Source organism: Patagioenas fasciata, chromosome 12 (assembly GCF_037038585.1).
Source record: "Patagioenas fasciata isolate bPatFas1 chromosome 12, bPatFas1.hap1, whole genome shotgun sequence".
Classification (NCBI taxonomy): domain Eukaryota; kingdom Metazoa; phylum Chordata; class Aves; order Columbiformes; family Columbidae; genus Patagioenas; species Patagioenas fasciata.
Genome location: NC_092531.1, coordinates 26,067,705 through 26,083,917, shown reverse-complemented (window position 1 = coordinate 26,083,917; position 16,213 = coordinate 26,067,705). Strand labels below are relative to the sequence as shown.

The 16,213-nt window shown below is 43.5% G+C and overlaps 1 protein-coding gene across 6 annotated transcripts in view; it reads right to left on the bottom strand.

Moving 5' to 3' along the window:
• Positions 1-16,213, bottom strand: part of UNC13C (unc-13 homolog C) — a 101,675-nt gene that overhangs the window by 66,926 nt on the left and 18,536 nt on the right. For 3 of the 6 annotated variants that reach the window (XR_011741148.1, XM_065847022.2, XM_071814126.1), the window contains exon 2: positions 8,043-11,268. The exons of the other annotated variants lie outside the window; for them this stretch is intronic. Coding sequence is in view for 2 of the 3 variants with exons in the window: in XM_065847022.2 (XP_065703094.2) it covers positions 8,043-11,007 (2,965 nt within the window). In the remaining variant the exon portion in view is untranslated. The remainder of the gene's footprint in view (positions 1-8,042; positions 11,269-16,213) is intronic. 6 annotated transcript variants of the gene reach the window in all.

The window sequence follows — 16,213 nt, the reverse complement described above, 5'->3', positions numbered from 1 at the left end:
CGTGGCAAGACCACTGTTCAGAACCGTCACGTTGTATTCCCAACAAACGAGTGTTCTACCAAGGATATAGTTAAACAAACCAACCATCTCCTGAGCTGTTACTGTTCTGTTCTACCACAGCTATTCACATAATGACAGAGATCACCCCCAAACACTAACAGATGAACTACAATTGTCCAAGTATAACATACGATACACATATATCTTGTAAATGGCTTAATGCAAAAATGTGATGTATTCACATTTCCTACCAAGACAGAAAATATTTGCTGAGGGAAAAGCTGCCCTTATTTTACTGTCTGGTCAATTTAAAATACCAGTGCATTAGAATTGTTTTCATATACTATTACACTGATAAATGTATCTTTTTTTTGACACTATAATACAGTACATACATGAAAGTGTATTGTTTTAATTGTCACCTTGCTGATCTTTCCACCTTTCCTCCCCAGAGGGAGCACATGTTCTACAGGCCCTTTACATAGTTCAGGTATTTAAGATGTTTGGAGATATCCCACATTACACAAGTTACAAAATTATTATTTACATCTTAAATGTGTGTCATATTGCATTTTTAAACCTGGTTATGTACAAGGAAATATCACATTCAAAGACAAATATAGAAACAGATTGGCAAAGGTAAGGTACGTCCAGTATAGCACTGACCACCCCGGGAACCAACAGGCTCTCCTGCCAGTAATTTTAACGGCTACTTATGTGATCAAAGCAAAGCACATGCAGAACAACAGTCGGAATAGAAACTGGAGAGTTGTTCAAGACGTTTTACCAGGCAGACTATATTTGATTTTGTATGATTCAAATAGGTTAAAAAGGACTGAGCTGCTAGGTATTAACAGTGTCACATCACCAGTTGGAACGCACAGAAAATCCGGCTCTGCAGCCCCCTCTCCTGGGTGGGCACAGAAAGCTTGGTCTCATCTCACTACGCCTCACGCCAGGCAAGCAGGCTAACTTCACATAATGCAGAAAAAGCAGAAAACTGACACAAATTCCCCAAAAAGAGATTCTGAGAGCAGCTCTCTTTTGTAAGAAATGACTGCATCTTCAGAAACAAAATTAGGTTCAAAACTTCATTGTTTATTGCTTCTTGTGGAATAATCTGAGCTGTGTGTGAGAGCGGGAGCTGAACAGTCACCAGGCAATTCCCTTTGGTAGTCATTAGGCTACCAGAACAGACAGCAACGTTTCCTTGATGTAGATAAGGAATGAACTGTGATTATGTAAGAAACCACTGAATGTATTTTCAAATCAGGGATACAAGGTTAGACATCTCAGATTATACTGCTGAATGACAACGGAACTTAGAAGAGTTTATCTTCACAGAATCGCAGAATGTCAGGGGTTGAAGGGCCCTGGAAAGCTCATCCAGTGCAATCCCCCATGGAGCAGGAACACCCAGCTGAGGTTCCACAGGAAGGGGTCCAGGCGGGTTTGAATGTCTGCAGAGAAGGAGACTCCACAACCCCCCTGGGCAGCCTGGGCCAGGCTCTGCCACCCTCACCCCAAACAAGTTTCTTCTCGAATTTCAGTGGAACCTCCTGTGTTCCAGTTTGCACCCATTGCCCCTTGTCCTGTCACTGGTTGTCACTGAGAAGAGCCTGGCTCCATCCTCCTGACACTGCCCCTTTCCATATTGATCCCCATGAATGAGTCCCCCCTCAGTCTCCTCTTCTCCAGCTCCAGAGCCCCAGCTCCCTCAGCCTTTCCTCACACGGGAGATGCTCCACTCCCTTCAGCATCTTGGTGGCTGCGCTGGACTCTCTCCAGCAGTTCCCTGTCCTTCTGGAACTGAGGGGCCACAACTGGACACAATATTCCAGGTGTGGTCTCCCCAGGGCAGAGCAGAGGGGCAGGAGAACCTCTCTGAGCTACTGACCACCCCCTTCTAACCCACCCCAGGTACCATTGGCCTTCCTGGCCACAAGGGCCCAGTGCTGGCTCATGGTCACCCTGCTGTCCCCAGGACCCCCAGGTCCCTTTCCCCTACACTGCTCTCTAATAGGTCATTCCCCAACTTACACTGGAACCTGGGGTTGTTCCTGCCCAGATTCAAGACTCTACACTTGCCCTTGCTCTATTTCATTAAATTTTTCCCTGCTCAACTCTCCAGCCTGTGCAGGTCTCTGGATGGCAGCACATGGTCTGATTTATCCATTTTTAATGGCAGTACTGCTGGCTGTAACCACACAACACAGGAGTTCACCACGCAAGATAAACAGTTCCTATATCCAAACTTCCTAGAGGAAAATAAAAAGCAGCTTCTTCCAGCCTGGAAGATGAACCAGCATGGGAGACACAGAAGTGAAGACAGACCTTGGCTTGTGATACCCTGGGAAACACGGCGGGACAGTAGTTCCACCAGCAGCACAGGTATTTATATCGCAGAGATCTGGGAGATTCCCCCATCCCCATCATTATTATCCTTCAAGCTTACGTCGTTATTTCTCTTGTGTATTTCTCTGAGCAGCAGAACACCATCCTAATATATTTCTCTTTTTTAATGATCGCAAAAATTTAGTTCACCATCCCCCACCATAACACAAGAACTGTAATAAGGTCATAAAAATCCAAACCGTTAGGAAACCCTAGGATTAAAATGGTATTATTACCTTGATTTTCCACTGTTATAAGTGTGCATAATTATACAAAACCAAACTGGAAAAATATTTGATGCTAATTAGTCTCTCAAAGTATCATTTTAATCTTTAATGCTGCAAAACAGCAGCAAGAATGTCAAACTGACTGATAATTACGTCACTGCTGGAAGCAAACCCTTCAGATACAATACTCGCTGGGATTAGATAACAACACAGCTTTCACGGCAATCACGTGTAAAGCACCCAGAGTCAGGAGGAGTTTGCAGTCAGAGACGGACAGTTCTAATTAGTATGTATCGCTAAGAAAGGGAAATAAAAGATGAAAACCAGGTCAAATAAAAGCAGCACATTAAAGTAGTAGATTGTTTGTCCAAACAATAACACAAATTAACTCATGCTAAAATAACAATGTAGCCAGAAGCTAATATTGTCACCATGGAACAGAATGTATACAGTATGTAAGCCTAGAGGATGCTGTGTTGCTGAAGCACATTCTCGGCAGATATACTGTATAATGCCTGAACGATAATGCTAAAGCTAGCACATCATAAAAGATGAGCGATGCTTGTCTGACAAAGAGAAGGTCAGACTTGAATAAAGCTTAGTTGACAGCAGAAATGGAAGGATTGCTGCTAGCACTTCACTAGCAGTCATGTAGAAAAATTACTAGCGGATACATCGAGAGCCAAAACAAGAGGTCAGCTTGGTGAAAATAAAACTGCATTCGTGTCTTTATTAATAAACTGGTCTGCAAATCTGAAACAAGAGGACATGCTTTGAAAACATCTCTGGTGGTTAGAAATTAAGTCCCATTAGACTCTGAATGGCTCTTGTTTTCTATTGTCTTTCACAGCTGCTAGGTACTCCTACCAACTTCCGAAACTTGTGTCTAAGAGAATAAATGATGGCCTATGGACAGAGCGAGTTGATTAGGAGTGCGGTGTGATACCACTGCTGCTGATTGCTGGTGTCTCAGAGAACCAAGGTCCTCTGGCCGGACAGAGCGACGGGAGGGATAAATGCAGAGTGCTCTATCCAACCCCAGAACACATTGGAATGGTAAAGCATATATTATCTACAGAAGATAGAGGGATACTTCAGCTTTTCTGATACAAATTATAACAGTAAATGGAACCAAGTAATTAATCATAGCCTACGAAAGCAAACAGATAACTGATTGTTGCAAGTCTTCCATATCACACAGCCAACATTGCCACAAAACATCTGACTTGCAGGCTGAAGAAATGAGGTGATTACGACAGCAGGAGGGTCTCAGGGATGCCAATGAATTCCTGCAAGATGACAAACTGCTACTTTTGCTGTGACAATGGCAGACTCATTAGAAAGAGGAAAACACGACTGTTATCAATACCGTCTTTTCTACTGGTGTGAACAAGATTGCCCGGCATTAGCTGTTACCGCTGCTCAGTGACAGAATCAGCAGCTCGGCTTGGCATAATACACGCTAATATACATGTCCTATTTTTATTAATTACTGTGGTATTTTATACAACAAACTGGAATTCCACCATCCTTCCTTTACCCAGTCCGCACCGGCAGCCCCAGGAAGAACTTTAGTTCGAAGAAAAACCCAAACCACAGTTCATCATATTTTAATCAGCCAGCATGGTTGCCGTAAGCAATTAAAAAATAAGATGAGATATAAATCTACTTTTCATTTTTCTTTCTACAAATACTGGTCCTTTTTTAAAGCCCACATCCCAACACACATAGACTGAGTGTAGAAGAACTCTTAAATATTTAAAAGCAATTAATCTTCCAACAGGCTTCTTATTTCCCCGTTACAGTCACCATCAACCAACACGCAGTTGCCACAAAGAAAGTATTGGTTTTATTTATCCTATTTCCACCTGAATGGCTATAAAGCATCTGATTCATTTACCAGCCAATACCAGATCAATTGATTTTCATCCGAGACACAGCACTGATGTTTTCAAGTCTAAACCCAAGATTTATATTCACGTAACAAAACTGGTACAACTACTACTAACTATAGTTATTAGTTACTAGTAACTGTGCGCCTCTGTAAGTGTATTGAAAAAACATGATGTAGGTAAGAGAGAAAGGAAACAAAAGCCTGAGTGCCACATAACAGGATTACAGTAAGTTCTGAAGCCTATGCTCCTCGGGAAAAATACAGTTGATTCGGTCAGTTCCCGCAAATAGCCCTTACAAAAGCTAGAAAAGCTGTCGAAACAAGAAAACGGGCACTTCCCTCAAAAGACCATAGCTGGAATTAGCAGAGTTTGAAATACGCATTAGCAACTTGTTTTGATGACGCTCGTCCTCAGGGTGGACCCAAACGAGCACAGCGCGAGGGCCGTGCAGTAACACGGTGCTGACTCCTGCCGCTTCACGTGTTACTGTCACGCTTCCTCCTTCAGCCAGATACAGCAGGCTGTATGGGTACCGATCTCCAACTCTGCTCCTCAGTCAGACACACTAAACATAACACTGATCCTTCCTATAGAACAATGGAAAACCAACCTCCATCCACGTGTGACAAAGTTAACGCACACAGCTGGCCCTGCCATCTGACCTGCCACCGCGTGTGCGCATGAAGATGAGTTCACCCCTCGTCACACCATGAGCAACCCACAGGTCACTCTGTGGCAGAAAACTCACACCAAAGGTTTTTACAGACCTGACCAGTCACCAGCGACCAGCAAGGTCTTCACCAACCAGACCAGGAAGCCGTTGCCTGTGAAGTGCCACTCACAGGAACAGCCCGTGCTGGTACAGACAGCTCGGGAGGGCGCACGCAGCTCTGGACGCTCACCAGAGAGAGAATGATGCTTATTCCAAGCACTTGTGAGAAATATCGACATAGGGAGGGAACGAAAGAAGCCACCAGGAAAACAAAGCTAGAAAACATCAAGTGAGGCCTGAAACAATAAATAAAGGGTAAGCATGATTCTTGATTACAGTGGTAATAGAAAAAAACACTGGCTAGCATTTCTCTGATGTTTTTCTGAAAAGCCACGAATCCTTCCATTAATACACGCGCATCGTCAAATGCCCCACGTCCTCACAGACCTTTAAATCCGAGGATTACTCACAGACCACTCACATCTCCTCTCACCCATACACCCATTACCCTCACTCCAGTGTGTCTCCAAAACCACGTTGTAATAAATAATACATTAGCAATCAGCCCATAGTGTATTTTTTCTCACCAGCTAGAGACAGAGAACAAGGTTATCCAATGGGGCTCTCGCACACTAATCAATTATTTAGGTACCTTACCTCATCTGTTACTAGAATGAAAATAATAGTATTCTAAACCTTTCTTTTGCACTAATTTGGAGAAATAACACTACTGTATGATCTGGCTGTATCTCTGGTTGGCCAGCTTGCTGTCCACCTGCTCCTGCCTACACAGACAGATACAAGAGTTCATTAAACAATAGGTTGTGCTTTGGTTATACAGTAAAGATTAATTCAAGGAATTTGATCTGCAACTAGTGCTTTTCCATCCATATGTAAGAAACCAGAAGATGACTGTGAATCAGTTACAGGGATAAGAGTGGAAAAACCACCAAAAAACCCCCAAACATTTCTAAAAGTAATGTAAACTCTAGATCAGCTATCGGTCACTTTTCTTTAAAGTTATGAGTGCTCCTACAAATATGAAAAGGAAGATACAAAGATACAATACCCTAAACTACTCTCTGCACCCATAGTAAGTGAAGAACTCTCTGGACATGCACGAATCGCACGTGAAGAGGCGGGGCGGGCTGTGAAAGCCGAGGGGCCGAGACCTGCACCTGTCCGTGCCACACCACTCCTTGCAGAGCTAGCCTACAAAACGTTGTTTCCCATACTAAACAAGGCATACGCGCAATCCAAGTAATAAACAGGAGTTAAACATGTTTCATCTTAGAGAACAAAGAAAACATCCTTCTGCAAACTGCACACCAGGTACTAATTAATGTATGTCCTTATCACAGAACAGCTGAGGCTGGAAGGGACCCCTGGAGACCATCCTGTCCAACAACCCCTCGTTCTCTAACAGCCTATGTTATCCAGCAACATATACACATGTACAGACTTTAAATAGTAGAACCAGTTTGGGTTGCACTATTTTGGACCTTTCCTGTGTGTTTTCTTTAATTAGGTCCTCAGACCCTTATATTCCTACTGTACAACAATGACGAGGTAAAATGCCTATGGTCCCCACTCCATACCACATAAAATGATGGAAAAGTCATGAAAACACCAGTTATCGCTGGCTGTTTTTCATACATACACCATCTAGCGTCTATTACTGTACAAAGATATCTGCCAAATGTAAATCTACAATCTAGTGTCATTATTTGAATATAAAAATATTTTCAATAAACTTTCAGATTAGCAATATTTAACTGTTTGTGTAACATATTTTCAACTTGACTATATTGCCAAACAAGTTGTCCATGTACAATGGAACTTTACAGTAACTGGAGCTTTGGATGCTCACTACTACCAACACAATCCTTGGCTAAAGGCACAATTCTCCAGCTTTGAAATGTATGGAGCATCTGATTATTTTTCCAGGCAGATAAAGAGATGGAAGATTCAGTCAAGGTGACAATTACCATCTGGTGAGCTATAGTAATTACGTGCTCCCAATTAAATAAACATACAATATTACAACAACTGCAATACAGTGGATGTTAATACTGAAAAGCACCACTTTTGTGTATTACTACAGTTACTAAAGTTACATATATGACTGTTTTGAAGTCTGTTAAGACAGATGCTAAAGACCATGAATAGAACTGTGTCAACACACTGTGAGTCAAGCTCCTTTCTGCAGCCTCTTCACACGGGGATGGTGCCTTCTAGACCTCTCTCTTTCCTGCACACCCTTCTCGTCCCGTTTTTGGGACCGACCACTTGTTTGAGGGGTGCAGCTGGGAACACAATTAACGTCAGTTCAGACTTGCATTCCCACAGGTAGGTAACAAGCTATAGGCTGCATCCAGGATGCAGAACACTGATTGTCAGGATGAATACAGAATCAACCCTGCCTTGAAAACTGCTAAAGGAAGCACTGCAGTATCCGAACAGGAGGGATTACCCCGTGAATACATTTGCAAAGCCATAAGGAAACCAAGAACTGTTTAGTTCTTTCTATAGGATTTAAATATAATGAAATTTAACTTTTGAGTTATTGAAATTCAACAATAAAATTTCTTATAGGCATGGTTGACTAAATGTATTCCAAAATTCCTTCAAAACAAACAATTTTAGCTTTTTGACTTTCTCGGGACTGTTTCACTCTAGGAACAAAAACCAGACATAAGTGGAACTTTTGTCACCAAATTCAGTGGAAGCAGGATCAGGTACCACACAGCAATTATGTCCATCTCTAGTAAGAAGGATGTTTTACTTGGAAAGACAACATTAAAATACCATTACCTCCAGCAAGGATCTTCTCTTCCAAATCGTTCATTTGTTTCTTGTAGGCTTTTAAAGCGGCTTCTTTAAATGACGGTCGTATTCTTTTTTTCCTTGGGGTTTCGGTGAGCGTTTCTGGGACATTCTGATTCTCGTCTTCCTTTACCTCTGTGTCAGCAGCCGCGTTGCTTTCGGCGTCCGGTGTCCCTTCGCCGGGCACGCAGTGCAGCCGGGTGCCGAACTGCTCCTCCGACACCGCCGTGTACGGAGCTTCGGAACAAGGCTGCCCCAGCTCGTATTCTTGGACCTGTTCACTGGTTTCACTACTGTTAGTTCTGTTTTCTAGTTTAGCAAGAACTTGCTCCATTACTTCTACGTAGTCTGTTTCATTCTCACCAGGCGCTTGCATTAAGTCTTCCTCATACTCTGCTTTGTAGCAATAAGGCTCAGCATAAACATCAGAATCAAGTGTCGTACTGGATTCGTTTGCAGTAGACTGCGATAGAGTCCTGAACCTCCCTATGAAAGATGATCCACTGTCTTCATACCCACTTAAACTTTGTGTGCTTTTATTCCAGACTACCTCTAACGCTGACTTAGCACGCTGAAGTGTAGATCCAAATTTCGGAAAGCTGAAAGTCCTATCAGAAAGATCGATGCTCAGCCGGCTGTGCCATGACTTGGGGGCTGTTCCTTCCGAGTCATCGCTTGGTAGCTCACTCTGACTGCGGTACATCATAGGCAAACTGTTTTGATTCTGATAAGGGGAGATAGAATTTGTTTCCTGATAATCATCATATTGACTAGTCCACTGACTTTGTGATTCACTGTCAAGGCCTGGACATGACGGAGAAGTACCATCAAGAGTAAAATCATAGCTTTCGGTATCATACTGGAGGTCAGAACTTTGGCACTTCCCAAAATCCGTCTGTTGATCTGAAGGGCTGCTCATATCATACACGAAAACCTCCTGTCTGGATGTGTCTAGGCCCAAATCTGCCCCTCGGTCCAGCTGATCCCAGCCTTTCCATGGGGAAAGATCACCATGTAAAGAAAGCTGAGAGTCACTATAGTGGCTTCTGTCTCCAGATGCACATATTAGTCCATTGCTCACTCCACTGTCAACAGCTGCTGTGTTCTCTGCTTGGTTTGGCTCTGGGTACTGTTGTGTATCTTGGACAAAAGTCTGCTCCTGGGAGCTGCCATACCAGTTTGTAGAGTCCTCCGGCCTCCGCTGCCAAAGCTCTCGATCGGAGGAAGACAACAGCGAGCTGCCGTTTGTTCTGCTAAAATACTGATTTTCTGAAAAGTCCTCAGAGTAAGACTGACACAGTTTTGAGAAATCTGACTCTGAACGGCTGAGTTTTGGTGTTGCAAAGTCATTCTGTAGATGCCATAGAGGAGTCATGTCTGAATAATAGGTCTTTGATTGTTTTTCCACGTTGTCAAATTCCGGTGACTGATCACCATAATCTCTTCTGTTTGAAAAGCTGCTGCTGTCAGCAGTTGTGTTAAGGTCTTGAGTATCTGGTGACTCAATACTGCCCTTTGCAGTGCTTGTTTTTGTCTGCAGTGCTGGTTTAGATACCTTAGCATAACTGTTCTGATTGATATCGGATTCCAAGTCTTTATCACTGTCGGGCGACTCCCAGTCGTGCGTTCTGGCTTTTGCCTCCGCAGTTAGCGGTTTCATGTCCATGCTCTCGTACGTCTGGGAGGAGGGCAGTCCTCTTTCTCTTCTCTCTTTTACGTCATGGGAAAATATATCTGTAGAAATCCCAATGCCGGTTCCCTTAAGTTTATAAGACTTTTTTAAAATCAAGTCTCTTTGCTGTGATGACTCAAAGTAAACAAGAATGGGCCTTGGCTTGGCGTTTGGACAGTCTCTTTGGTGCCCCAGCCTTTGGGCAAACTCAATGTTAATAGTGCTTTGTGCCTCTGAGAACCCCATTTTATCTATTAGGATTTTGTAAACTGTGCTTTCAGGTTTTTCAAGCCTCTCTTCAGGCACATTTAGAAACCTAAGACTTGCTTTGTTTCCTGGGTGGCCTATCTGCTTAATGTAGTCATGTATGTCCCGAGTTTCTCTTCTGGACTGTACAAATCCAGTTCGCAATTGTTCGATTTCATTTTGTACAACTTCTACGCTACTAGAAATCTCATCAATTGATTGTTTCAGAGCATTAACATGTCCTCTTAATTCAGAGAGTTCCGTTTCAATTTGACTTATGCCCTGAAGCTCTTTAAAAATCATTTCCATAACATCGTGGGTCTGACTAATGCAGCTCGTTGAACTAAAGCCAGGTTCCAGAGTATGTGACTTCTGGTGACGGCCAGTTCTGTCCAGAGATTTGCTTCTCAGGCCCCACGTTTTCCTCCACGTACTCAGTTCCGAGTCCGATGAGACGCACTCCTGGCTCTTCTTCCACTTCCTCAGCCTGCGCAGCGCGCCCAGGCGCAGGGCGTGCAGGGTGCGCTCCCCGTCGGAGCTGCCGTCGGACGGCGCCAGGCTGCTCAGGCTCTTCCTGTTGCGTCTCACCGGCATCGTGTGCGACGAGTACGCGGGCTTCTTGCTGCTGCTCTTGATTTCACTTGGTGACTCAGAACACGAACTATCATTCGAAGACAAATCTTGAATTATATCTTCATTATTATTGTTTGTTACAAAAATGTGCTTTTGCAGTCCATTGGCAATAGCGACTCTGTAACTGAATGTTGGGGAAAGTGAAAATTCTCTATTACTTTCCTCCTCTTCGGCTGACAGGTTGCGGGCAGAGGGACACTTGGTGATCTTCTTAACGGTGCTTTTTAAAGTATTAGAAAACGTTGGGTTCTTTGTTTGTCCAATCTGAGTTAAGTCTTGGTCCTTTTTGCTCTGACAACTCTCTTTCCTCTTAGTACTAGTTCCCGATTTCTTTGTAAACATTCCTTTGCAAATCTTATATATGTAAGCTGAGATCAGGCTCTTCAGGAGGGAAGAAACCATGGAATGCAACTTACATTAAACTGTTTCCGCAGAACACAACTTTTGATCCAGACAAGTATTTGTATCTCCAACAGGACCAGCCGCAAATATTTCATCAACAGACACAATAGATGTATAAATTAGATGTATAAATTACTGATCATTTGACAGAGAGAAGGAAAAAAACAGAAAATCACACATCCTCTTGTTCCAACCCAAATCCTGGAGGGATTTTGTAAGTCCTGCAAATCTCCCTCTGCTGCACGTGTCTTCTTCAAGTATCTAAAAAGGAGGGAATGACATTACAATGGCTGCCAAACAAGCTTCTCATTCAACAGTATTAATGTTGTTCTAACTGGATTACAACGGAAACACAGAGCATTTAAGTATTTATACTTTCCCCATAATTGTCTGAATAGAATTTTGCACGAAAAATTTAAATTGAAAGTAGTTCTAGGCAAATATTTTTAACGTAAATGAATGAGCTACACTTGTTTACTGGCTTCTTTGTCCAGTTTGATTCATTGGCTTTAACTGAGATATTTGGCATTAATGTCGTCAGCGTTCTTTCAGAGTAACGACATTCCAGTTCAGATCCACAGGGCCCTCGGCAGCGCTCAAAAAGCCGACTCGGGAACAAGGTGTTTGTCCTAGCAAAACAGAAACAGACAGGTCTGTCTTGGTTCATCTTTGGAGCAACGCAGGACTGAGTGCAGCGAACCAGTATCGTACTCACTGTGCACGTTTCTACGGTTTGAGAAATAGCTGCTTTCTTTTCATACCAGATTCTAACACATAGTACAGTAAGCCAGGACTCAGAGTGGGCAGACATCCTTTTTCCCTTCTTAAAGGAAAACAAAACTAAACCACTACAGAAATAACAGAAAATCACAATGAAACTAACGGAACATTCTTGTCCAGGTTACTGATTTTTACAGATTTTTGGTCACAGGGAAAACGAACAAGAACCCTCCTTCCCCCACCAAAAAAAAAAGACCCCAAAACAACAAACCTCCACAAACCTACACAAACCAAGAGGGAGAAACCAATGCGATTGATAAGTCTCAGGTGCCACTATAACAACCTAGCAATTTGATCTAAAATATGGAAGAGTAAGAAAATATTTAATGGGGTATCTGGAAACTTCTATTGCATACAAGAGCTTGTATTCCACAGAAACACAGTCAGTGCATTTCAAACACATAATGGTACTAATTTGTACAGCATATCATGCACGTCCCAGTCTCGCAGCTGCAGAATGACACCAAGGTATATAGTTCTGAAAAATCCAACAAAGAAGAGGTTCCTAAAACGGTCATTTCACCTTTCCAAACCAGCTAAAACTTCTTTGGCAGAATAAGAAGTCTGTTTAGATACAGGGCACATGAAGGGTTAAACCTTGCTCTGCGGTGTCTTAAGAGAAGTAAAGGCCATGAACTGTCCTCCTTGTCCGTGAACACCATGGCACTGCATGAAATGTATGGCCCCTCCACACCTCGCGTTCTGCTCTTCCATCACAAAGCCTGTCTTAACCGAGGTGACCATCACACTGGTGTCACGGTCAGCAACACACGGGAACCGCTGGTTCGTACGGCAGCAGCAAAGCGCGCCTGCTCCTCGGGGCGCGGGCAGCGCGGGGCTGACCTCTGGAGCCCTGACGGGAGGATGTAAAGAGACTTATTTCTGTTCTAGTTGTAACCAAACTCGGATAAAGCACGAGAGCAGACAACAGACAACGTTCCTGATCCTTCCCAAAGTTGTTGCCTGTTATTTTATAAAAGGTCAAATATTTGTGGAAAATGAATCACATTTTTAACATATATGCATCAGCATAGCTCTTGTGACCCCTTTTACATCCAGGCTTATACCTAAAGTCAGAGTACTAAGAGAGAACTAAGAGCACGTAACGTTTGGAAGGAAAAGAAAGCTCCATGAGTCCAGGTGGCAAGGTGAGAGCACCTCTCGGAACGCCACAAAGCTACCACCAGAGCCAAGGCTGCCTTGTTTTCATGTAGTTAGTTAAGGAAGGAACCATCCGGGGATACTTTTCAATGTCAAAGGCGTGTTTCTAGATGCAGACACTGCCTGTTGACGAGGCCCGAAGCGGGACGGTCCCTCTCCTCTGCACACACAGCCAAAGCTTCCAAGTGCCCTCAGACACAAACTTCGCTCAGGTAACTTGAAAAGACCTCAAACCAGCGACACACAAACAAGCCAGACGGCTTCTTCACTGGCTCAGCCTACAGAACATCAAGAAATAATGAAGTTAACACTGGAATAATGAACATTGCCATTCGTTTTAAATCAGGTTTAATTCCCTGTAGAAGAATATTGATTTCATAGCCAGCCATATATATGTTTTATCCAAAGCCTAACCTATGCTTTTTATCAGAGGTAATTGAAAGTATTATAAATAGCTGCAAATTCAATACTCAATTGATCTACACCCAGTTTCTGACAATGCCATAGTAAATTAGAAGTTGCACTGCTACAGACACACACAGATCTGCTAAATGGAGCAGATTTATGTTCTCTCATGCGAGTTCCGTTCCATCCAGCTCTGTTAGTCAGACGGTGTTCCTCGGTCACAGCCCACCGCTGCCCTGTCAAGGACTCCTTCTGAGATGGTAGATCTACATACCGGATCAAGCTTTAGTCATGATAAGTCTCATACATTTCTTTTTGTAGAGATTTGTATTGGGTTGTTCTTACCATTTTAAAATCAGTGCAGGCCAAAACTAGGAAATAAGGAACAGTCTCTGGAGAAGACATTGGACTGGGTCAGTTATCTGAATGAGCTGCAAGTTGTTATTCGGCAACTGTCCAGATTTATCTGGGTCTCCCAATCAGCCATCATGACCCCATTTTTGATTTTCACTTTGCTTGTTTATTGATTTAAGTCAATTTATATGATAAAGTTGAACACAGATGTGTTAACCCATTCTAAGCAGAAGGAATTGAGATGTCAGAGCAACACAGACTACATGCTTGATAGTTACAGAGCAGGAAACTGCAAAGCGTTATGGATTGTGAGATTAGAAACAAAAGAAATGGTTAATGGATTCCCTCTGTAAAGGGAGGACACAAGGACAATTTCTTGAACTGTTCAGCAAGTCTGAATACAGACTTCTGTGAATCAACTTTGTGAACAGGTATTTTAATTTGCATCGATTTCAGGGATAGCACTGACAACAAAGCATCGTCAAAATAAAACCTGCCAGCTGGGAGCATCAGGTACAGAGGATCTTACTGCTAAGTCTGAAACTAACACGTCAGGTAGAGGGGGCGGAGTGGGCTGGCTTAAGAACAATAGCTTGTTAAATAAAGCAAGCAGTGTGTTTTAGTTACGTGTCTGCACAGTAAATCCTCACAGATTCCCGATTTTTTTTCATTTTATTAGATCCAGCCCTTCATTTTAACAAAGAAAATGGAATAATCTTAAAATAACTTCAGCGTTAAAGAAAAGCGCTGGATCACTGCACTTGTGCTGGGACCCCGGTGGCCGAGGCTGCGGAGCAGCGTCCTCTGGGTGCAGAGCGCCTGCGGCCGCAGCCCCTGCCCGGGGAAGCAGGCGGGACCGCACCGCGCTCCCCTGCGCGCCGCCGACGCGCCACAGGGGCCCCCCCGCTGGAGGGGCACGGGAGGCAGGGGAAAGAGATTGCAGCGTGTAAAGGCAACAGTGAAACTGAGCGCTGTTTCCCCCTTTTACAGCTGTATGTATGATGTATTCCACCCTATATAAACTTATTTTTAGCCAATACTCTCACTTCAACAGCTGCTGAGATTCAGCGGTAACTCCACTCATTAGCGCATTCCTACTTAACGTGCCTACAAAAGGAACGCAAAACCTGGAGAGGGAGAAGTTATTTGCTGGCAATACGGTGATAACTGTATCGCTGAGTCGGTACCAGGTCTATCAGCTTCCAAGTGTGAGTCAGACTCTTACACGCAGGCTATTATGTCAGATTACTACAAATGTACAAAAGATTTACTGTATAAAGCACAGAATATTCAGAACCTATTTAGTGCCTTTAAAACAATAGAGAGCATCGTCATGCATTTGACCCAATCTCAGCTCTGCCCTTAAGTTTGTCAGGGTTTTTAACTGGGAGTTTTCTTTAGAGCATTATAACCTGACAGCCCAAGTGATTCAATTGACAGAAGCATAACACATATGCAGAGGATATATTCACAGTATACTGAGTGTACGTTCAAAGTCCCATATAACACTAACGTCGAACTTTCCTGCCACAGTAAACAACCTGTACAACCACGCCATCCAAAACCATACAAAGAATCCAGCCATTTTCTTCCAGGTATAGAATTCTGATCCTCAACTGCCCTGGAACGGGCGATTCTCTGCCCTGAACTGATCCCCCTTGGAGTCTGCGACCACGTGTGCACTCCATGTAACAGATTATTTAGAGACCTATGTTTTTTTCCCCTAAGGGATCTTTTTTAAACTACTTGCAAAAATTCTCTTTGAAATGTTTAGATTAAGGGAACAACTTTAAATGGGCAAAATGTTACTTTTAGGCTCCCTGGATTCCATCCTTCCCCCCAGTAAGGTTTGAAATACTTTCTAAAACGTAGCTAACTAATAATTTCATTAAATGTTCAGAACACAAAAGTATTAATGCATTGTTCTGGATAAAGAAGCCCTTCATTTGATAGGCGGTTGCAATCACCTGTGACACTGGCATTGGCACAGTGCCAGGAGCACCGGCCCCGCCGCTCCCGCGACAGCAGACGCGCCAGCAGGCGCAGGCAGCACGGCCGGAGCCACGCGCGCCGGGCGCCCCCGCGGCACTCCGTGACACGGATGGTACGCGCGCAACGTAATTTTAAATGTGCTGGAAAAGTTTTAACCAAACAGATTCCCTGCTTTCTTTGCTTCAATATACTGAGAGCTATGGAGCCACACATTTCCACCTGGAAGTAAGAACCTCTGCTTTAGAGCTCTCAGCCCAACCAACACCACAGACGGCAAAAGCAAAACCTCTGAAAGAACCTCCTTAGCTGCCAAAGAGTTTCTGTGCCTCAGAGCGTCTGTTTTCCTGCAGTGGTCTCACCAGGCAGGGCCTGACACACGACTTCACTCTTCCCACATGTTCACAGCACTAAGTTCAAAGAGAAATTGGAATTTTCAATCCTCCTCGACACTTTAATGAACTGGGAGCTGCCCTGAGCCAGCAGCCACCTCGATAATGCTGTGGAACCACTTCAC